The sequence below is a fragment of the Dermacentor silvarum genome, chromosome 7, assembly GCF_013339745.2.
Source record: "Dermacentor silvarum isolate Dsil-2018 chromosome 7, BIME_Dsil_1.4, whole genome shotgun sequence".
Classification (NCBI taxonomy): domain Eukaryota; kingdom Metazoa; phylum Arthropoda; class Arachnida; order Ixodida; family Ixodidae; genus Dermacentor; species Dermacentor silvarum.
In genome coordinates this window covers 26,810,269-26,834,495 of record NC_051160.1, presented here as the reverse complement: position 1 = coordinate 26,834,495, position 24,227 = coordinate 26,810,269, and the positions used below count along the sequence as shown (strand labels likewise).

The window sequence follows — 24,227 nt, the reverse complement described above, 5'->3', positions numbered from 1 at the left end:
TCAATTGTCACTTACTTTTGAAAATGATTAAAGGCAACGCGCATTACAATTTTTACAAGGGGACCCGTGTAGATACTATATACACTGCGCGTGTGTCGTAAATAACCTAGGTTGGCTAAGGCGCGCGCGCGGAACACAGTTCTTTATGATATAGACGAATGATGCAAGAGTGATCAAGTGATACCTGAAGGCCAACGCGAACGTTAAGAATCCAAAATCACAACAACGGAAGTTTACGAGCGGGACCTGTATATACATCGGTGGTAACTTCATATACTGGTACAAATTATATAAACTGAACGTGTTACGACAGACGCCGACAACGACCACGGGCAGACTCAGGCGATTCAGGAGCCGATAACTGTCGCTTATGAGAGCGCGTTTGTTTAATGCGTTAGCATTAGGAGCGTTAAAGTGGAAAAAACGTGTTCAGTGAATCAGTGAGAGAGAGAGAGAGCGTGCGTGCCTGCCTGCGTGCGCGTGTGTGTTTGTGCGTGTGTGTAGTTTCAATGATGGATCCGGGACCCCAAAGGTGTGACGTAATGTTAACGCATTTCTCTCGCATTTACCGCAAAATCGCCTTTGAATTTCTTTAACAGTGTGCTTTTCCTGCACAAGAACAGTATCGCGGGGCAAATACTACATGTACACACGTGCAGGGCTATTGGACTGCGACCATTGGCGACGACAAACGAATGAGACAATGCAACGCGCACTTCGAAATAAGAAGAAAGATGATGCAGATCCCTCGCGAAATGCGGGAATCGGTGCAAGCGAAGCTTTTGGTGATCCGACAGGTCAAGGTAAGAGACCCGCAGCGTACTTAGCTGACGAACGCGTCTCGCAGCCGTCCCTGCAACCACGGCGGCAACATCGACCACAACACCTAGACCTTCGGACGCCACAAGTAAGGATTCACTAAATGCGGCCTCAAAGCTACCAGCCAGTTTTGTCACACTGAAATCACAACTGGCGTTCAACAAATACGATTTGGAATGAAAGAAAGCGCGGCTACACGAGATTTTTTTGGGACGTAACGCTTCTACCTTTATTAACAACTAGCAGAGCTCGATTTCAAACTTTTCTACGTAAATTGCCGGTATGAGAAATGACTCACGTTCCAAGCACCTCAAAGTCCCGACTGCGGGGAAACAGGAAATGAAGGGCTTCGATTTAAAATTAAAATTAAATTAAATTATGGGGTTTTACTTGCCAAAACCACGAGCTGATTATGAGGCACGCCGTAGTGGGGGACTCCGGAAATTTGGACCACCTGCGGTTCTTTTAACGCGCACCTAAATCTAAGTACACGGGTGTTCTTCGCATTCCGCCCCCATCGAAATGCGGCCGCCGTGGTCGGGATTCGATCCGGCGACCTCGTGCTCGGCAGCCCAACACCATAGCCACTGAGCAACCACTGCGAGTTTCGATTTAAAAGACACCCGAGATGAGAAAACATGAATGGGAAGTATAAAGGTGTCCTACACCCTCCCGTAAAGCGTGCTCTGGCTGTCAGACACGAACGTCCCGGGGCAAAGCCGAACCACTGCAAGACGAATCGCCTAGAGTGGCGGTGGCGAATGTGTGTGGGGAGGCGGTTCGCTGGCCCAAGTGTTGGTAACAATATATATATACCAACGACGATAAGGCGAGCCAGTATCAAAATCGATTCGGAAAATCACTTGAATCACTTGATCGATTTGACAATCGGAGACCTCCCACACCTTTCTTTCTGACTTTAACAGTTAGCCTTCTTACACGTCTAGGAACGTAGGACAACGCAGAACATGGAAAGCGAACAAAACGACGCGAATTGTACATTTGACACTCTGGATCTTTGCGATAAGGTATAAATGGCCACGACAAAAAGAAAAAGAGAGGGAAAAAAAGGAAGAAGGGAGGCGAAGAACAAAGACACAAATAACGAGCACAAAACAACGAAAGCAAGAAACACTGGAAGAAAGAAAGAACGCGTAAGAAAGGAGATAACGAATATAGAACGAAAGAAGGAATTGATGAAGCGACGTACACCGACAGAAAGAAAATAAAAGCAATAAGACTGAAAGGAAATAAAGCAAAATGGACAAAGAAAAGAAAAAAAAAAGGCAGTGACGGGAAGAGCGTCGATAAAATAATGAAGAAGAAAAAACGAAAGGAAAGAAGAAAAAAGAAAGCAGAAGAAAGAAAAGGAGAGATTCGGAAGACAGCTAGAGAGAAACCAAGCAAAAGAAAGAAAAGGTCTGGCATGGAAACACATGCGCGTAGGTCTGCGACAGTCACGGCGTTGCACAAAACCGAAAGCGGGAAATTAAAAGAAAGAATCGAACTGGCAAACGCGAGGAGCTTAGTAGTGTCCTCGTCGGTCGATGCGATCGACTACTACACGACGACGACGACGACGCTGGCCGAGGTAAAAGGAGAGAGGGAGAGAAGAGGAGGCGTCGGTGGCGGCTTGTCGCGAAGGCTAGTTGATCTCATCCTCGTGGACAGGAAAAGCGAGCAGCGTCATGCAGAAGGAACGAGAAGGCACGGGGGGAGGGAGGGGGTATCGCTTAAATGGCCGAGGAGGAAGGGGAGAGAGGGGGACGACGGTTTGCTTAGAGAAGCGTCGAGCGCACGTGTCAGACTGGAAACAGAAGGCGGCTCGCGGAGCCGTCGTCTTGGAGACAGCGTGGGCTGGCTGCCGCTACTACAAGGCCGATTCACGCAGTTCGCGAAAACGGGGTTCTAAAGCGCGGTCGAGCACCGACCGATTGATTGATTGATTGATTGATTGATTGATTAAACGACTCCGTATTAGAGGCATGCGAATTCGTTTTGGCCACTAGAGCTCATTCGCAGCACATGGGCGCTTTTGAATAGATAGATAGATAGATAGATAGATAGATAGATAGATAGATAGATAGATAGATAGATAGATAGATAGATAGATAGATAGATAGATAGATAGATATTGGGAAACTGTTCGAATTTCACCGCAGCGCAGGGTTTATAGGAACAGCAAGCCTCTCCCATGAGGAAACGGGAACGCTTTGATAAACGTTAAATCGATCATGGATACTAGCATCCATTTGCTGTTCCTTGTTTAATAAGACACCGTGGCGGCGAGAGGAAACCTCCCAGTTTGCGGCTCGTGTTTTTTTATTCCTTTTTTGTTTCGTTGCCAAATAAATGACACCACGGCCGGCCGGCCTCTTTACGACCTCAGGACGTTCCTTTTACGGGCACAATATATAACATAAAAAAACTGCGAGACGCGGCTTTGCACGAACACGCAAGCAGAAGGGACTATATAGCCAAGCCACAAGTAGATCGTTCATTTAACTGTTGTAGCCGACGCAGGGCAAGTAATACGTAAGACAGTTAACCAGCGGTCTGTGAGACTAACATATGGGTGCCAAAAGAAAGAAGAAAAAAGAAAACGCAGTCGAGAACGGCAAATAACTATGTGACGTAGGACGGAGTGCTACTGTTATCGGATGGAGGTCTAGGATGGAGTGCCATTGGTATGGAATATATGTATAAAATCGAGCGCTACTAGTACAGGTTGTAAGTATGAAATGTCGTACTGCTGGTATAGGATGGAGCTGTAGGACGGAGTGCTACTGGTATAGGATGGGGTGCTACTGGTATGGAATATAGGTATAAAATCTAGTGCCACTGGTATAGATTGGAGTGTTGCTTGTAGGATGTAGGAGGTGTAGGATGGAGGTATGGGTTGGAGGTGTCGGGTGGAGTGCTACTGGTATAGGACGGAAGTATAAAATCTAGTGCTACTGGTATACGACGGAGTGCTATTGTTAAAGATTGCAATTATGAAATGGAGTGCTGCTGGTATAGATAGGGTGGAGGTATAGGATGGAGTCCAGCAGAGGCAAGACGGAGGCAACAGGAGATCGCTAAAGCTGAAGTGGAATTAGACTAGGCTGGTTATGATGATGACAGTGCAGATATCTAACTTCGTCTCTTTCCTTTCTGCTGTACTACATAAAGCAGCGCCATTCAACCGGCGGTTCATATGGCTTGGCCAACAACTTCAGGGAATCCGCGTTTGATTGCGAGCGGAACCCATATACACTATCGCGCGAAGCTGCAAAACCGCGCTTAATTAGAAACGCAATCGGCGACCTTGCCCAGAGCTTTAGCCGGGCCCCAAAGATAATAATACAAACGACGCAAAGTAAATTAACGTGGTGAAGCGTAGAATTAAAAAAAAAAACACTCTACAAAGATGTGGGCAGTTCAGCGATTTGGCGAACATGCGACTTTTCTTTTGTTTCTCATTGTATACGGCGCGGACATATACATATAGGATGACATTCTGAGATAACACATTTATATGTGCAGAAATGTGTATAGACATTGCACATTTATGTGGCCCCTCGAGCAATATGCTAACGAAACAGCCAAATTGCTTTCAAGAGGAGGCGATGGCCAAACACAGATGTCCCGCATAAACGCGTTCCTACAAAATGTTCTCTTACAAAGAAAACATCAACAACCCAACCCTACTAGAAGATACCTCTTGCATATTAAGATGTGAGGTCTGAAATCACATATCAAGAGTACGAATTCGGCGCTCTTGCTCATACTGCTCGCGACTGTACAGTTCAATCTAAACCTCAAGATTACATGATAATGGGTTTTCGATATCCAGTGGAATCTCGTTGACACGATCTTCACGGGAACCATAAAATAAAGCGTATCACCCGAAAATCGTATTATCCAACTACATCGTATCAACGGAAAAAGAAAAACCGTATCATCCCGAAAAACGTACTGCGCAGAATCGTATCAACATATCAATGCCTATGTTGTGCTGAGGGTTGAACTCCACACTCAAGCTTTGTTTTCGACGACGCGCGCAGACCACCGACGAGGACAGTGGGGGAGGTCGCGAAAAGGGGCGGGGGGGGGGGGGGGGAGGTTCGCTACAGAGGGGCGCCGGCTAGCGTGATTGATTGCTCCGCGCCAGCAAGAAGAGCCTGCGCACCACGGGCACTTTGCCGCGCCCCAGCGCTGGCGACCGGAGCCGCAGAGGGCGAGCGGGTTACGAGGGTATACGGTGTATACACTATAAACAGAGGCATAGCCTACAGAGCCGCAAGCGAACAGACTGTTTACAGAACCGAGAAGGCCACGAAAACGAAGATGAAAAAAAAAAAAAGGGACAACCCCGTATATATGCACCACCACCCCCTGCCCTCGTTGACCTCCCTCGGTGGGCGCAAACTTCCGCGTCTGTTGTTGACGTGGGATCGCTTCGAGACTGAAAGACATACTTACCGACAGTACACGCGCGCGCTCGCTTCCTGATTGTTTTCTTCCCAGGCAGAGGGAGGGCGCTGCGCTTACCCGAAAACCTTGTACCAAAACCTCCTATCGTTGTGCGCCTCTGCAACTATAATTGCGTGCTGCGAGCAGAAACGCATTACAGTCGAGCGGCTGCGCAACGAACGCCCCATACAGCGAAATGACCTGTATAGCGAAGGATTAATTATGTCCCGGTTCTATTGGTTGGTGTGCGGAGCGCGGCCTTTACAACGAAGTGGCCCGTATAACGAGTGATTTCGGAGGTCCCACGTTCTCCGTTATAAAAGCCTTCGGCTGTATAGGAGCCCGTGTCAGCCTGCAGCCAGTGACGAGATCAGGCAGCAAGTCCGGAGTAGACAGGAGGAGGTAGAAGAAGAAGAAGAAGGAGAAGAAGATGATGAGGATGAGGAGGAGGAGGAGGAGGAGGAGGAGGAGAAGAAGGAGGGGTGGTGGTGGGGGTGGCGATCGCCCATTGCGCGCCACCGATCCTTCCGCGAAACAGTTCCATTCAGTCGGCGTCGCGCGGATGGCGATCAGAGGCGGACAATGGGGGAGGAGTCCTCCTTCTGGTGGAGCTTTCGCTTCACTGCGTGAAACTAAACGTACACACCGCAGTGTGTGCGACCAGGGCGTGCGCAAAACCTGGGCACGTTCGAAGAACGTGCGGGGAATCGTAAGCAGGCAAAAAAAAAAAGAGAGAAAGTAAAAGAAAAAAATGCGACAGAACAAACACGCAGCGCACGTATATATTCATAGCGGGGATCTCGGAATCTGGCAGCCTTGATGTCATGAAGTATAGCATGCGAGGGTTTATTAATTAGCCACGTACCTGCTCTCCTAAGTTCGCGTGTTGCGTGAACGCTATCGGGCAAATAAAAAGTCGTCGCAGTTTCGCCCGAAACGCGAAGCATCGTTTGCGATAGCAAATTAGTAGACAGCTATAAGAAGTAAGCAGAGTAGTTTTATCGGCCGTATAAACTTGTAAACATTCCTTCTACTAATAAAATTAACAAGCACGGTGTCACGCGCCCATGCACAAGCAAACATGAACGCATCTCCCTCGATGACCGCGGACACTCGCTGTCAAAACGCTGGAGTGAGGAAGCGCGGCGACAGCAGCGATCGAATTAACCTTCGTGCTGCCTCTCGCTTCAACGCGAAATAAGCGGCGAGAACACAGCTCACAAGAAGCTATCAGCACTCGGCGCACTCTGTCCCCATCGCAGATCTCTTTAAAGATAGGGCCCGCGCGGCCGCGCCATACGCAGCAGCCGCCGATGTGGAACACCCCCCTCCCCCCCCCTCCCCCCAGTGCCTTGCGCGCGACGGAAGACGGCGCGCTTCCTCCCCGCTTTCCTCCATGGCGTGCGCGAGATTGAGCCGCCATCGCGTGCTCACCCTGGCAAGCTTTCACTCGCACATACAGCATATGGCGCGCGGCGACGGCGTTATCGTCCTTGGACTTCATAGGGAACATCACGGCGATTAAATGTGCCAGGAGTGTCCATATAAGTGCTGTCGCAATAAAAAGGGTGTTACACATCCGCCCGTCATGGCTCTGAGTGGCACTGGCTAACACTACTATACTGCAGCCAGTACCGACAATCCCACGCATCAATTCGCGCAGCAGCTGGGTTTTATAGCTAGGGACCACTTGGTAAGAATTACCGGAATGTCACATAAAGAAAAAAGAAAGAAGAAAAAAAAATACCGCTGTCTTGCGTCAATGTATACGTCTACCAGTTACAGCTACATATATAGAGTGACCTTTTTTTTTAGTTGCAACAATTTTTTTTTCAATTTCCTGTGGTAGATAAGCACAATTCTAACCCTTCGTCTAAATTACTCGATGTGGCGGCCATTACTCCTAGGAGAATGCTTAATTACATAATTAACATACTTACGCCAATTAACATTTTAATGAATTCACGACAATCATCAATACAATTACTTAAGTATTACCATGAAGGACCCTGGTATTACTAATGCCGGCGGCGGTGGCCGCATTTCGATGGGGGTGAAATGCGAGACCGCCCGTGTATCGTGCATTGAGTGCACGGTAAAGAACCCGAGGTGGTCAAAATTAATCCGGAGTCTCTCACTACGGCGTGCATCATAATCAAATCGTGGTTTTGGCTCGTAAAACCCAAGGATTCAATTTCTTGTTTAATTCTTACAAATGATCTCTTTATAAGTGACTTTGACGGTTCTTGCAGTATAATTGCGCGATTGAAGTCAGTCGGTACGTACTCAAAGTATAACATTTCGCTATTACCTACATACGCAACCTTTCCAAACTTTGTGCCCAGGAAAACGGAAAAGAAAAAAAGAAAGAAATCTTTCGTTCCGGTATAGTGTAATACAATATGGTTGACAGTATCATATGGATCCTTAGCCTATATGCGACTAGTTTTCGATCCATATATCACAAAAGTCAGCATAAACTGCAATTCAAAGCAAAATTCAAACATGGGTAATTTTATATACATAATTTAAAGCGATGTTTTAACGATGGAAGAGCATTTGGAAGTTTTCTCGTGAAGCTGGGTATAAAGCTGAGCGGGTGCAATGAAGAAAATCACCATTAAGAGAAATACGATTACGGAATTACAAAAAAAAAAGAAAAAAAAATTCTCCAGTGAGAACAACGCATGTCGTAGTTCCTTTTTCTTCGTCCTCGCACTGTCAAAATACCGGCTATGATTATGTACCACGTGATCGTATACCTATACGGCGCATCTGTTTCTCCTCAGCCGACTAACAAGCGGCTAAGGGTCGACTTACGTTCAATCTGAGCGGCCTATACCGCACGCGTGCCAAATGGCACATATCCCACCCAGGTGCACAAATTTCGGTTTACACTGCTCCTGCGCGGAGGACCCAGTGTATAAACCGAAATTTGTGCATCTGTGTGCGGCAGGTACAGTTTTCCGCACTCGTGCGGAAGGCCGCGAGGATTGAGCGCAAGTCGACCCTTAGCCGCTCGTTAGTCGTCCTGCGGAAAACAGATATTTAGCACTGTCGTAATACATGTCGTATAGGTATACACGCTCACGTGGTTACATTATTTTCTTTATAGCCGGTATTTTTCTCCATAGCCGGTATTTTTCTCCATAGCCGGTATTTTTATTTCATAGCCGGCTTTTGTTTTCATAGCCGGTATAATTTCTTTCATAGCCGATATCGTCATAGATTAAAGCTGCAGATTCCGTTCCCCTCAGCCGCCTATCCCCTACCCCCCCCCCCCCCCCCCGCCCCCAGAAAAAAAAGAAATGCGCGCAGCCATTTACGAAGACACGCAAATACCATCGCGACACGGATACGGCTCGGCTCCGAGCGGATATGCGTGAAGTGGCAACCGTATCTTTCCAAGTGCGAGCAATTTCTGCCGGGGTGGCAGACCAATAAGAGGGGAAGGCACTGGGGCAGCAGAGAGAGAGGGAGAGAGAATCAGCTCCGCGCCGAAATAGACAGGCAACGCACGCCACGTGGCGTGACACGCGTGGAACCTGCCGGACGACGACCAACCACCGGCGCACCGTCATCAGCACCCGTCTCGACAACCACTGCATCGGCAAAGCGCAGCGCAGCAAGCGCGTGAAGCGAGGGCAAATAGGCGCCGAGCTTTGTACAAAACCAACGCCGCACGCACGGTATGGGCACGCGTGTAAAACGCGGCGCGTAGTGTGTGTGTCGCAAAATGCGCTCAATTATACGCGGGATACGCGCCATACATACCGAGATTGGGCAATATAACGCGACGACATGGGCAATCCCAGCGCACTTTGGTGTCGCGCAATCACCTGCCCATACGGGACACCTGGGAGGCATCGCTCGGCGGCAGACTAAGTAACCGCGCCCAGATTTCGACACCGTATCTTTATAGCGCGTACAACCCGCATGCATGTATAGTACATTATACGTGGGATGCGCGTATACTGTATGCGTGTACATTATAAACTACGGAGGGCCGGTTGCATATAAGATTGCAGGTTTCATCCAAACACGGCCTAATACTCAGTATCTTTCAGATGGGAACGAAAATGCTATATCACTGCACTAATATGATCTGTATCGTACGCTACGTTGCGCATATAGTATTGTCAAATAGTGAGCAAGAATTACCGGAACAGAGGGGCCGCTTAGACATCTAGTACACGCATACCACGATACGTATATTATACGCATATTGATATCTCTATAGAGTATAGCATGCTTTACCTATACTATACAGACGCATACAGAGGAGAGTACGCAAGACGACCCGCGCCAAAGAGCGACGTGGAGTTGTCTCGAGCATACGTATAATACTAAGCGTATAATATACGTTTAGTAATATACGTATATTATACGTACAGTACACTAAACGACGTATACGCTGTGCAACGTACAGTACACACGACGCCCCGCACCGAATAGGGGCGTGGGGATGTCTCCGGCCTATATCTATAGTTCCCCGAAACAGCACACGCCATAAAACGTGCTCTTATATTCTTTGCTGTGTGCACTACATTGCAGGCTGGCGCGTTCCCAGTCTACGAAGAGCGGTAAACCACACCTTGCACAGCAAACGCACCGGTCTATAGAACACGGGGGCAGTTCCAGGGAACAGCCCCAATGGCGAGAGAAGAATGGCCGGACCGCATAATGCGTGCGCACGTTAAAAATGATGCATGGACATTGCGTGCCTCTCGTGCCGTTTTGGTAGGCGGAGAACTATTCGTGAAGCGTTTTTCTTTCTTTCTTTTCTTTCTTTGTCATCTTATTCGCTTCTCGTTCTTTCCCGATTCGCGGAATAATGCATTGAACGTGCCTGCGGCGTTGTTCTATACACTGACTTTAGGTACGTTGTTCCTATCATAGCAAGGAGGGGCCGGCTTTTTTTGCAGGATAGCTCGTAATTGGGCAATTAGCGCGCGTTATGGAGCGGGGGCTGGTTAAACCGTTCGGGGTGGGCTTTTCGCGGTTTTGAAAGTGACGCAAACGCGGCCAATGATCCAGAAAAAAAAATTCAGAAAGAAAGAACGAACGAGATTTAGACGGGCAACGATCTCACACGGCTGTTTTTGCCGAAGGCTGACGATAATGATATCTCTTTTTTCCCTTATCTTTCTTTTCTGTAGCGCGAGGGTTAGTCTCGGCCAAAGGGCGCGAGATTATTCGCATACAAAGATCACCTACGCTCTTTAGAACGGCAGCGTTAAAATTTAATTCTTATTATTATTATTATTATTATTATTATTATTATTATTTGGAACATGTACAACTGAATGTCAACTGAATCACTGCAAACACGCGGCAATGGGAACGTCATCCTTAAAGTCGTCACGTCACAGTTCCGAGAAACCAGGCGTTTTTCCTACGCACCAGAAGACGCCACGGACGCCATATACCGTCGTCCCGTTCACAGCATCTGTAGCGCCGCGTAAGACGCGTACACAACGGATCGTTTAAGACGACGCAGCCGCTCTCCGCCGTGCTAGGAGTACACAACACCATCGCAGCGCCGATGACGTCATTGCATTAGCTCCCCGAATGCCTCGAGCGTGAAGAGACTGCGCCTGCTTAGCAGTTCTCCATCTGTAATAGCCTCGGTAGGAGGCTTATTGCGCAGCAGACCATACATATAGATCGGCGCCTCGGGCTTTTCTTTCTGTGTACGCAACTCCCACGCGGCCGGCCGAGAGGTTCCAATACGTCTACAGGATGTCAATCGAAGAGAAACGGAGGTCCGTGGGGGGCGACAAAAGATCGGATGGAGTGATGAGATGAGGCGATGCGCGGGCGTAGGAAGAAAGACGGTGGCGCAGCGGTGTGGGCGTAACTGGAGACATTGAGTTCTCTCCAAAAAAAAGAAAAAGAAAAGAAGACCAGAAGAAACTCTGGCGTGCCTACAAGAGTTCCAAGTGTGATGGATAAGCCAACTAGCCCTTACAGAAATCAGTATAAACTTTTTGTTGTTTTTCTTTTGACTTAGTGGTGCCTTCAATAGAAAGTCTGCTGAGAGGCCCCACGGTGTGGGCGTAACTGGGGACATTGAGTTTTCTTCAAAAAATGACTAGAAGGAGCTCTGGGGTTATATATAGTGCCTACGAGTGTTGCAAGTGTGATGGATCAACCAACTAGCGCTTACAGAAATCAGTATAAACTTCACATTGTGTTTCTATTGACTTTATGTTCCCTTCAATAGAAAGTCTGTTGAGGTTGTTTTGAATAGCGTGCACTATTTTTTGCGAGGGAGGGCAGCCTGGTACATGTGGATTTGCCAACAAGCTTTGTCCTTCTGGCTTCAAACAGCTTGGTGACCATGCAAATTTATATCATTCTTCAACAAGATGACTGCGTGATATACATGGAAGAATGGCGATGTATGCGTGTCAGGAATTACGATATCTCGGAAAATTAGAAAGATAAAGCGCAACAAAACCATGCCGCAAGGAAAGGTCCGAAGCCAGAAGCACATAGATTATAGAGAAATCCACGTATATGCCACACCCATCATAACCATGACGGTTAAACTATCGCAGCGTCATCGTTTCCGTCTAGCAATTTTCTTGTAGGAAATTCTACATGACTGGAGCCTGGCCCCCGAGATCACAGCGAGCGCTGGTGATATCTCTGAGGCCATGACTGGGGAGCCTTGGGAGTGGCCTTTGTGTCAGAGAGGAGTTAGACAGCATCATGATAGTGGAGCGCGACGACGTATGCCAAGGCGAATCGGAGAGCTATGGATAGTATCCATAACCAGTTCGCAGCCAGTTACGCCCAAATTGCGGAGCAGAAAGACGACGACGACGATCGATGGTTTTTATTAGCGCGAGAGGAGCGGTAAGGCCAAAACAGGGAGATGGACAGCTATACGCCGTAGCTCAACGCCCAGCACGGAGCGACCCGTCAAAGTAACAACTACCACCAAAATAACTTGTCGCCGGGAGAGTTCGCTCACGTGAGAGTGACGCAATGTAGGGAAGACATTATACTTACTAACCATCTCGTCCAGCGTTAGTGACCTCGCAATTTTCTTTAGAAATGTTTAGTTGGAATAACCTAATTTTTAATATTAACGTATTCGCTCCGTTCACCTTTTTTTGAAAATCTAGAAAGCAAATTTATTAACCCCATTCTTAGGCTAGAATTTGATATCTTAGTCTTGCTAATTGTCGTCAATATTACTATACTAGTTTTCGCGTGATCTTTAGATTATTTTTGGTTTCGGACATTCGAACAATATATGTTGGGTACCGGGAGACATATGTGCATGTGTAGTTGAAGTAAACTTGAAACGAGATATTTAATTGAACAACATTATCAGTCAATGAAGCGGCAAAGAGAGAGAGAGGCAGAGAGAGAGGGGGGCTTAGCAGACGACGTATTACAAAGAATGAATGACAATATTAACTCGACATGTAAACCAACAAATATACGAATTTGACAGACTCGACCGGTAAACAGCGTTCGCTAATAAGGCAGTGCCAAACCAACGGTGACTGACAAATGGCTGCTATACGAGTATCGTCATTGCCTCGCAGTCGCTTAGTCACCGCCTGTAATTCTATCGTCGGTGAACAGCGTATGGACTGCAAGTATACGCTGCCCAACTCTAGCACAATTTGCATAGATGCGTCAGCCAATGAGGTTCACCTATTAGCCTGACGTCAAGCGGTATCGCGTGTTCAAAAAAGGTACTGCTTTTTCTCCGTACAAATCGGTCTTTGTGTCACTGGTTACACGATGAAACCCGAGCGTCTAAGGCAAACTTTATGGGTGATCTTGATATCACTGCTCAGCCGTAGCTAACGTTTTTGGTTGAAACAACTGGCCTTTAGTTTCCCATTAGCCTCGCACTTATGTTAGCAGAGCAAAGTCATTAAACTGCGAGCGGACTCCAACGGGCTCGCCTCTCTGTTCCAGACGTGAAGGGCAGGTGCAGTTCGTTTTCGTGGGAGTTAAGCTTGTTCGTAAATCTTAGGTTGTCGCCTAAGGGGTGTGCGAATATTCGAAACTTTCGAACAACGAATCGAATAGTGTCCTATTCGATTCGGTCTTCGAATCGAATAGTCACTATTCGTCAATGCGAAATATTTTTCGAATTCCTTTTCGAATATTTCGAAACGTCAACTGCACCCAATTAAACATAAAATCGGAGCGGAAAGTATAGCTAAAAGTTCACCCCCGCGGGCATAGCATAGACATAAAACACGAGAACTTGCGCAGTGTTGCAGTCTACGTCACTTAGGTAGCCATACCTTACAGGCTACACAGCGAATAATTCGCACTCTCTGAAGAGTCCTGCGCATGCGAAGAAACCACGGGTTTGTTCCTAACGCTCGATTTGTGCTTCCAATAAACGACACTTCATAACGTACCACGTAACGACAGAAACTTGCTAACTTTAAGAATATTAGGATGTGAACACTATACTAATTGTGATAACTGCTGTCGATTATTCGAAATCTATCCGAAAACTATTCGATATTCCATTCGATTCAATTCTGGCACTATTCGATTCGTATTCGATTCGGTGTCAAAAATCGCTATTCGCTCACCCCTAGTTGTCACCAGCTGTGAATGACACAGGAGCCTTTTACACAGAAGTCGCACGGCGATTGGACGTTCGATTCACGTATCTTACAACAAACGTTCGCAACGGGGCTTCCAATAGGAGGCACGAGCGTCTTGACGCATGAATAACCGCGAGAAACGCGTGCACAACTTCATTTCGTACCTAGAGCTACGTGGTGGTAATTTTTAAGTTCTACAGATTTTTTTTTTTTAAATCGCGTGTTGCAGATGACGCGATTCTAGTCCTTGAGCCGGATTATTCTGAGAGGCGGAGATTACTAGCACGAGAAATCGAAACGCACGTTCAACTAATTAACAAGAACTCACTAACTATACCTTCTTAATTATTTACTTAACGGCACACATTGCAATTTACGAATTGAAGACGGTGAGTATGAGAGGCGTATACCCACTTGGAATGAATTTCCAGAAAGACACCAGTTTGGAGATATGCGCCATCAAAACTCGCCATAAAAATGCGCTGTTGTTCCACTAACTTGAAGCGCAAAAGTAACCTGAACGCCCGGGTACTTCGTCCCACACTTTGGGAAAATAATATCTCGAAACTGGTGTCATCCTGGAAATTCATTTGAAGTGGATACGTCCGACGACCGAACACCGAAGGTCTTATAATTGTATCTGGCTCCGCGTTCTTTTATCGTTTTTTTTTCTTCGTCGTCCAGCTTGGCTAACGTTAGCTGGGACACCCTGTATATAGGAACGGCATACGAGACGAAAGTGACACAACGCGGCGCTGAACAGGCAACCGGAGCTTGACCCTGATGCGGGCTTTCGGTTGCTCGCTTTCGGTTGCTCGCTCGAATGCCGGCGAACAGCCACCGTGGCCGTCACGTGACCGCTCCCCTGGCCCCGTTTCGTCATCCGCTTTCGCTTCAGAAAACGCGGGTGTGCTCACACCTATTCCGGCGGCGAGTTTCCAGAATCGTCCGGATTCGAACACATTCCTGCCTCCCGCACATCAGTGACGAAGAGGGCCCATATCTTACTACGTGATACTCTTTCCGACTCTCCTCGTCCCTGGCCTGGCAATTACGAAGGGGGATAAATGTGGCGTATTTATTACATCTGTATGCGGCGGCCAGACGTTCACACGGGCATCACACTTTGTAAGCTGGCACTTATCAGCGGCGGCTATAAATAGCTAAGGAAGAAGAGGGTGGCTACGTTACATAGGCTATGTCTTCCGATCAAAGGACTTTAGGCGTGACAGCCGCTGGAAGATTGAACGGCTTAAAATGGAGTACCAGCCCGACGTACCCATCGTACAAATGGTACCCATACGTGGGAATGGGTGCCACGTACCCATACCCACGATTGACAGAAGTGGGCGAAACGAACGCCCAGGCAGACTTCGACATTCATCGGGAGATGGGTTCTCCCGAACATTTTTTAAGTGCTTTGTGGAATTTTTTTAAACATTCAGATTAGTTCGTTGTCCTATTGCGGAGTTTTAATAATAGGGGAGCCCAGGTTATGGGGGACCCTATGGGCCAGCCATACAAACAAATAAAAATACGCGAAGGCGGCACAAAGAAGTTTGGGTTTCTAGCAACGCAAAAGCCACTTGGGGACGCTATTTCCCATCCTCATCATCGTCATCAGCCTATGTTTATGTCCACTGCAGGACGAAGGCCTCTCCCTGCGACCTCCAATTACCCCTGTCTTGCGCTAGCTGATTCTAACTTGCGCCTGCAAATTTCCTAACTTCATCACCCCCCACCTAGTTTTCTGCCATTCTCGACTGCGCTTCCATTTTCTGGTATCCATTCTGTAACTCTAATGGTCCACCGGTTATCCATCCTACGCACTACATGGCCTGCGCAGCTCCACTCTTTTCTCTTAATGTCAATTAGAATATTGGCAATCTCCGTTTGTTCTCTGATCCACACCGCTCTCGTCCTGTCTCTTAACGTTAGGCCTAACATTTTTTTCGTTCCATCGCTCATTGTACGGTCCGAATGACAGCCGCAAGGAAAACCAATTTTGGTCTGCAGTAGTATATGTCTTAAATAATATCTGCGCAGCTAGCGGTTCTTCAAAACTACAGCCTCCATACAGCGACGCCTTCGATTCCGAAACTATAGGGCGACGCTATAGGACGATTTATAGGGACTATATGCCGACCGATGGACACGAAATGGTGCCCAAGGAGATTTGAGTCCACTTTTCGATTTTCACGATGTGGTCCTCGCTGAGGAAACGTGCGCTGCTCTTGCCGATCGGGGCGAAGACAAACCGACGCGCTAAGCGGCTTATATACGAACGTGACTTGGCGATCAAAGCCGACAAGAGCGTGCGTGTACAAAATATTTTCTAGATTTTTTCCCGCCCCAATAAGCAAGAAAGTCGCAAAAAAAAAAACGAGAAAGAAAAGAAGCGCGCGTCACAGATTCAGATAACTTTATCCCCCTTACCTTAAAAAAGAAAGAGAGAAAATGACAAACTTCAGCGATCCCTGTCAAAAAGAAATGTATAAGCATCTTATTCAATAATCCCATATGAACGAATGGGGGTCCCACGTAAAAACCCGTAAGTTACCACGGGGTTACCGTAAAAAAAGCCCACGTATGTTTTCACATATAATATAGGAGACCATGCCCCTATATGACATATGGAAATATATGCCTTTTCTTATATCCATGCGTTCATGTAATCACACGGGACTTGCCCCACGTAAGATATGGGAACCTACCATCGTGAGAACCACAATGTGGGACCCTCAAACGTTCATGAGTAGATCATGTGGGACTCGCCTCATATGATTTATGGGAGCATAGATCATATTTAACATGATTTATGGGAACATAGGGTTTTTATATGGGATCCCGATATGTTCATATGAGATTATTCTATATGGGGATTATGATATTTCTTTTTTTTTTCTTATCGACGGAGACTCTTCTATGAACTCTTTTACTGAGACAGTACTGCAGTTTCCAGCGCAGAGGACACATGGCCCGTCTTCTCAGGAACGAATTCGCTATCATGCGCGCAACGCTCATCTACGTCAACACGTACACAGCATACGTCGTAGCCTCCGAAATCCTTGGCACAATACAAAGCTGACGCCACAACCCAAAGTCTAACTGGCGTCGCTTTCCAACGCATGCAGGAACGTAATGACACATTATAGACGCGTCATTTTGGGGGCAATGCACCGAATCTACATAAATCAATTTGCGAGGAAGGGGAGGGGGCGTTGACGCCCCGAAACTGGCACAGTGGGTTAATTGTGATCGAAGACGTCGTAAAGCGGAGGCATCCGGGTTAATTAAGACCACCCGGCGTCCTTTAGTGGGAACTCCAAAGCATGGTATGCAAGCGGTTCCTTTTTTTTTTTTTTTTTTTTTCGTTCCGCCCTCAATGGGAAAGCGTCCAGCGGGGGCCCGGGAGTCGAACCCTCGACCTCGTGCTCAACAGCGCAACACCACCGCCATCTGAGCCATACACCGCGGCGGGTTAATGCTGCGAAGCTACCAGTGGTCGTTTAACCTTGACAACCGAGTTTCATCGCAACAACAAAGTGCGTGCTAACGAAGCCGGGGTAACGCATACTAAAGTATACTTCTCCGCAATACCAGTTTCACAGCTTGTTTTACGCGACCCACCGGATCACTCGAATGTGCCATATCTAAGGCTATATAGCGAACGGGAAACAGTTTCAATGTATATGCAGACGAACGCCTTTTATAACGCAGTGTTTGGGGCCTCCGAAAATAGTTCGTCATATACAGCTCACTTCGTTGTAAAGGTCGCGCATACCACACGGCTCACGATATATAGAACCGGGACATCATTATTTGTTCGTTATACGCAGGTCACTTCGTTGTATAGAGGCGTTTGCTCTAGAGGCGGTGCTCGACTGTAAGTGGAGCAGAGGAGGTCAGAGACGCCTCACGCCACTTAAAACGGCGTGCTCTATATACGAAGGCTGCGCGTTATAAGCGTAAATACACAGGCGTGAGAGAGCGAACACATTGGGCGAGATTGCTTTAGCAATCACAACACGCGGCAGAATCAGGGCGGTGTTATTGCACGCGGTTCCGATTTTCTCGCCGCCGCAGCAGCTGCAGTCATTCATTGCGAGTCCCACCGCAGATATCGGCGCCGAAGTGTTGCCGCCTCACCCACCCTGGCGGACTCTAGCAGCCACCAATGCTTGCAAGAGAAAAGAGAGAGAGAAAAAAATAGAGAGTAAAAGAAAGCCAGACGGGAGAGCAGCGCGTCCGCAATCTCCCTCTCGATCCGAAGCGCGAAACGGGGCGCGCAGGAGACGGCAAATAGCATTCGCAAAAACTTCGATCTGCAGACACGCACGGAACGCACAGACACACACCAAAAAGTCGGCAGCTTTTGTAGTTCTCAACTCTATATCCGACAACGCAAACCTGCACGTGAAAGTAACGTCGCGCGCGCGCGCGGTTGCGCTAAGACGCGAACACATTCGCGCAAAATCACCAATATACCACGCGCCACAGTGACTGAAGGGGGGGGGGCTTCGCACAATTACACTCGCGCCATGGTCCCACCTCAAAGAACCGAGAAGACCCTTCGGAAATGCAAGCAAATCAGCGCAGCTCACGCGTCAACGACAAGCGAAGTCATACTGGAGATTTATGAACACACCCTACGCGAATTCCTATAGGAGCCTGGTTTTCCGCTGCCCGAAATCTATACCCAAGAGTTCGCCAAACTATTCACTATATATCCTGTGAAAGTATGCTCCTCCGCTACAGCTGCAGTCTTCTCGATGCGCTTCACTGTAACCGATCTTATAGTACTAGGTCTATATATAACTGCCGGCTATATCCGACGGATTTTCCTGTAATTCGACGTCCGCGGCTCTACCAAGAAAAAATACAAAACTTAATGACACAGCAGGTCTCAGAAGCTTTCGCTCGACCCGAAAACGTGAGGCGCGAGAACGTAATATATGTAAAGCAGTGAAAACGCACCGGTCCCGAAGCAAACACCCGCCACCACACGCATTGACGTACACCAAAACACGCATTCGCGCATAACAAGAGAGAAGGGAAAAAAAAAGCGAAAAAAAAACCCCGAAAAGAAAACGCGACCTTAGACATTTCCATCGCTTAAGGCGGAAAAACGAAACGCCTTATAGAAGAACTGAAAAGACGATAGGACAGGGAGAACGGCTGGTATTCACAGTATTCAGATGCTTTAACGCGCTAGCGTCAAGGGCCCCGTGTCACAGAAAATCCGGCGTCGGCGTAAGCGCCGGCGTCGTTGGCGGAAGTAATCATCCCGAACCACCCCAACCGGGCAGGCCCCTGGCGTGGCGCAAGGCGCTAGTGAACGAAAATTGAATTTCTCAAAGTAAAATCCGTTAGAAAAATCGTAAAGCACGATTCAACCACAACCTACAGACGTGATAGCGTCGGACTGTAATTTGAATATACGAGAAAAAAAGCCTGATAAGCAGCCAGGGATCCTTGAATCCTACCGCGTTCCACCCTTAAAGGCGAAGCTCGAGCGTCCTCGGAATTTTTTATATAAGGAGTTCTACTTCGCGTGCTCTTATTCGACAGTGTTTCTTTACTAGCACTGTGGTGTTAGTAAAGACCAAAAGAAGACGACAAGACAGCTACATAGGAAGAACAGTTGGTTGTGGTGTTGAATCGTTCTCCTATACGGTATTTACCTTCCCCACCGAAGCGCTGGAATAGCTTTCCGCATTAGAATGCGCCACCGCTCACCCGTACCCGCTGGCGGGCCCAGCCGAAGAAGGGGTCAATCTACTTTGGACGTGTCCTGGGACAAAGACAATTCGTGAAAGTGTTCTTAAAGGCGTGAAATTGAAGAGTGATAAGTAGAAGACCATGAAAGATGGATCATGGACAGCGCTTTTTATAAGGCGCTGTTGCAGTACCTCTGTGAAACGGGCCTGCATGCTTATATTTAACTCCATTATCATGCTATGCCACGTGGAAAACCAAGCGAGAAAAAAAAAAAAAAAAAAAAAACTCGGGCGACGCCGACCACTGGCCGGCCTTCGCATAATACGTACCCGGTACAATGTTCCTTCTTTATATCCAAATCATTTCGTATAACGCTTCGCTATATCCATATCCGAGCTTAGCACTTCTATACTCTCGCCTACATCTGACGCGTGTTCCTGGTATTTACGCTGTGCCGGATTGTACTCGAAAAAGTAAAAGAATAAGCAAACCCAGCGGGTCTGGGAAGGTATCACTCGACACGAAAACGCGACGCGCGAGCAATGTAATGTACATACATCAGAACGATCACCACACGCAGACACATAAACAGACTCTTTTTATACAAGTTGTGGCAGCAGTGTGCTTGTAACTCTAGAGGACTAACCAGTCGCGCGTGCTTTTGGCAGTCAAGTATAAGCGAAGAAACAAAAAAAACGACGAATTTCGTTTCACATAAGAAGGTAGGTACACGTGTTCTTGACGTGTTCAAAGATGAGAAACGCGCCTATAGTGCGTCGCGCTCACGTACGCAGCTCTGGCGCGCCAGTTCGGAGTAAAAAATATATATATTTACTAAATGTAAAGTCTAAATGAGCAGCGATATTGGCCCCAGCTAAAGTGTCCCACACAGATTTGCAGGCAGTTGCAACTCGCAGTTCCTTCTCGTTAACGACAAATTTATTCGGAATGGCGAAAGCCAAAGAGATTAAAAAAAATGAAACTCGACTATCCGAACATGTACTAGTACAAACTGCCCAGTTTGTGTAAACACGTATCGACCGTTCGCAATCAAAATTCTTTTTTTTTTGAAAGCACCGCGCGCAAGACACGAAAACGGTGTATACGTACCCAAACAAACACACACGCACGCTGAAAAAGAGAGATAAAGGATAGGGACGCCACGACTCACCCGTATCCCGGGGCGGGCCAGCTGAAGAAGGACCACTCGGGCGACGTGGACGCCCGCCGGTGCGCGTCCTCCTCCGCGTCGTCGTCACGGCCGCCCTCTTCAGCCCCGGCGGCGCCTCGACGGCGAGCGGACGACGCCGTGCGGTCGCCGACGGCGTCGCTCGTCGTCCCAGAGTCCGAGCTCGCGCCGCTCCGCCGGACCACGGCGGACAGCAGGCGGTGGTCGCGCAGCCAGCGCTCCAGCACTAGCCTCGACCGCAGCCGCTCGGCGGCGGGCCGCAGCGCGTCGTACAGTTCGCCGGAGGAGGCGAAGGGGAGAGGAGGAGACGACGAGTGGAGAGGGCGAGGCGTTCCTCCTCCTCCTCCGGGAGAGGGGGTTGGAGAGGAGAGCAGCAACTCGCAGCAGGAGGCGAGCGAGTCGCAGCCTGCGAAGAGAAGATTCGGAGTGAGAGAGAAAGAGAGAGGAAGGGGATTGTTGGGGAGAGGGAGGTCGGAGAGCCGGCGGAAACTCCGCAATCTGGTGTTGCGCGAAAGGGGGGATGGGGGGGGGGGGGGGGGGGGCGTTCACGTATGCCCGATTGCGGATGACACCGCGGGCATCAAATCTGATATCCCGTGTTGTTTAGACTTGATTAACGGTGATCGAAAACGAACGATGTCGCCGGAGGAAACGTTTGGACGAGGGGCAGCTAATTGTCTCTCGGTCTTATTCAAAGGGGCTTAAAGCGTCCTATAAAGAAGCCACCACTGGGACTACGAGGGTACCCTTTGTCGAGGAGCGAGCGAGTTTTTAAATCACCCGGTGTTCTCTAACGTGCACCTAAATCAACGTAGACGAGCTTTCTTTCTCTTCTTTTTCATTTCGCCCGACTTGTGGAAACGTTGGCTCCAGCGAGATTCCTTGTTCCACCACTGTTCATCATCACTTCGAGCCTCCATCGCCTTGTGTACTTCTTTGCCTGTCTCGTTTCGTCGTTGGACTGTAGCCAAGTCAATCCGCTACACAATCTCTGACTCGGGAACTCTACTCGCTTAGAACCCGTAAGCCGTCTAATGCTTTCGAGCGTTTTCTGTACGTTTCTCTCTCTCTCTAGTCTCTCGCCCTCCTGCTTTTCAAACTATTCCTTACGACTATCGCATCACCTCTACAGGAATAGTAAGGAAAAACGTGAGGCATCACGAAAGTGCAGACGGAACGTTGCGTGTGCGCGCCTACGCGGCGGCATTCACCACTTGTGCTCCCTTGGAGAGCAACCAAACCGTTCTTTCAATAGCTGTCAGGACCATTTAAATGACTAGAGTTTGGTTTCACGGGGTATTGTCGTCGTTACGATACACGCAGTGCCACACTGCGAGTGTCGCGCGTGCACGTGTACTTTGCCTTGCAAAACTTTCGCCGCAATCGGCTCCGCCCGACCGAGCCTCTGGTATCGTGCTTTTGCGCAGACACGGCGACACAACCGCACACTAACGACCCTGGCGCAATGGGAGACTCCGTCATCAAAGTTGTGTTTTTTTTTTCTGTATCTTCATTTTTTCCTATCACTCGAAAACACAGCGATACCGGAGAAAAGCGGTGGTTATCTCTTTCAATCCTCAAGGGTGTCGTTTTCCAGCAATCCGGGGGAGTCACTAATGGAAGTCGTGGATCCGACAGCTCCGATGCGCATCGGATTACTTTCTTGACTAGCTGCGGGAGCGTCGAGCTTCGCTGAACAACGATCACAACAGCTAATACAATAAAAGCAAAAAAAAAAAAAAAAGCGATGGACGTCGGTTTCCGCGAAACGCAACGATGAGACCTCTAAAGAGACAGAACTACACAAAAGAGCACGAATTCGCGACAGTGCCAAATTTTATACCGCTTCAAGTATATTTTGTTTTTAAGTTTCAAATCACGGCAGATGACGTGTAGAAGAACGAGCGGTCTAGTTAAACGTGTAAGAAAAACAAAAATGGGCCAGGTTTCGACTTAGCACGACACGACATACGTAAACCAGAGGAAGAAGACATATATCACCTGAACTCACGGGGAATAAATCTGAAAGAATGCAAGTTTGGCCATGTTGGTATTCACTTTTAGTTTTTAGAGCACAAAAGACACAGGCACAATGTAGACAGCGTTTTAGTCTACGTCTGTCTACACTCTTGCGCTAAAGGCTAAAAATAATAAATTTTATCAGCGACACTTCCTTTTTTTTTTTCTTGCTAAAGAAAATAGGCCAGGCGCTTTGCAGAGTGACAAATAGACAAAACAAAAACAGTGAAAACAAAAGAGAAATACAGGTGGCGCCAGACGAACTCCTCTTTCTTTTAGTTCGCACACTGCTAACTCACTTACGCGCAAAGCTATAATAGGTCGATTGAAGCAGGGTGAAGAGATTTGCTACGAATTACTGTCGACACGCGAAAAGTATTCGCAAACTCAAGACACACCGTCGAAAACACTATTCAATAATCCAGAAAACAACGCACAGTGGCAGAAAACCTACGCAGCGTTCGAAACAGGATGCAATACGCAAAACGCAAACCAAAAAATGGAGAGAGAAAAAAAAATGCCGCCTGTAAAGCGTGCTTCTCCTACACGAGAGTCAGCGACAGGAAAAGCCCGCTTTACAGGCGAAAAAAAAACTGCTCGGGGTGGACCGTCTGGAACCCCAATAGCCGCGTCGAACGTCACTATGTCTTTCTGTTTTTTGAACTTTTATGTTTCTCTTCTTTTTAATGACGCACAGTAAATGTCACGCCCGTCTAACTCGCGCCTTTACTTTCCTTTCTCCAGTGAATGCCTGAAATAAAAGAAAGAAACTGGGGGAGGAAGCAGACGCGGAAGCGAAAGGAAAAAAAAATGAGACTGAAAAACGGGAGAGAGAAAAAAAAAGAGATTAACCCCGCCGGGGTTTCTTTCGAAGTGGGCGGGGTCTGAACGTGGCATACAGGGCGTCGCGGTCTCGAAAAGCCGAATGTCAGCCGGTACAAAACCATCGAATCCGGGGGGTTAGATAAGGAATTGATGAAAAAAAAACAAAGAAGAAATAAATAAAAAGGAAGAAAAGCAATGCGCTTTCACTGCTAGCCGAACGAGCAAGAACCAGGAGGTACAAAAAAATAGAGAGACAGAAAAAAAAAGCGAGACGCAAAGGAAACAGTCGAATCCTGCACGAGCGAAACATACAAGAGAGCGACCATCGAGAAAATGCGACGGGGAGTCTGGAAATGGCTCGCTCTCCCAAAACTGCACCTACCTATAACGACATTGCACACACACACACACACACACACACACACACACACACACACACACACACACACACACACACACACACACACACACACACACACACACACACACACACCACACACACACACAACGATCGAAAGCTTATATATACTAGAGATTTTCCCAGTCAAATTTGCACGAAACGCAGCCAGCCCCGCTTCCCATATAGAACTCGCTTCTAC

General features: G+C 47.9%; 1 protein-coding gene across 1 annotated transcript in view; it reads right to left on the bottom strand.

Annotated features, from left to right (window-relative positions):
• The window catches only part of LOC119457803 (apoptosis-resistant E3 ubiquitin protein ligase 1-like), an 83,627-nt gene that overhangs the window by 41,079 nt on the left and 18,321 nt on the right, over positions 1-24,227 (bottom strand). The window contains 1 exon segment of the mRNA XM_037719535.2: positions 20,767-21,190. Within this exon segment, the coding sequence (XP_037575463.1) occupies positions 20,767-21,190 (424 nt within the window).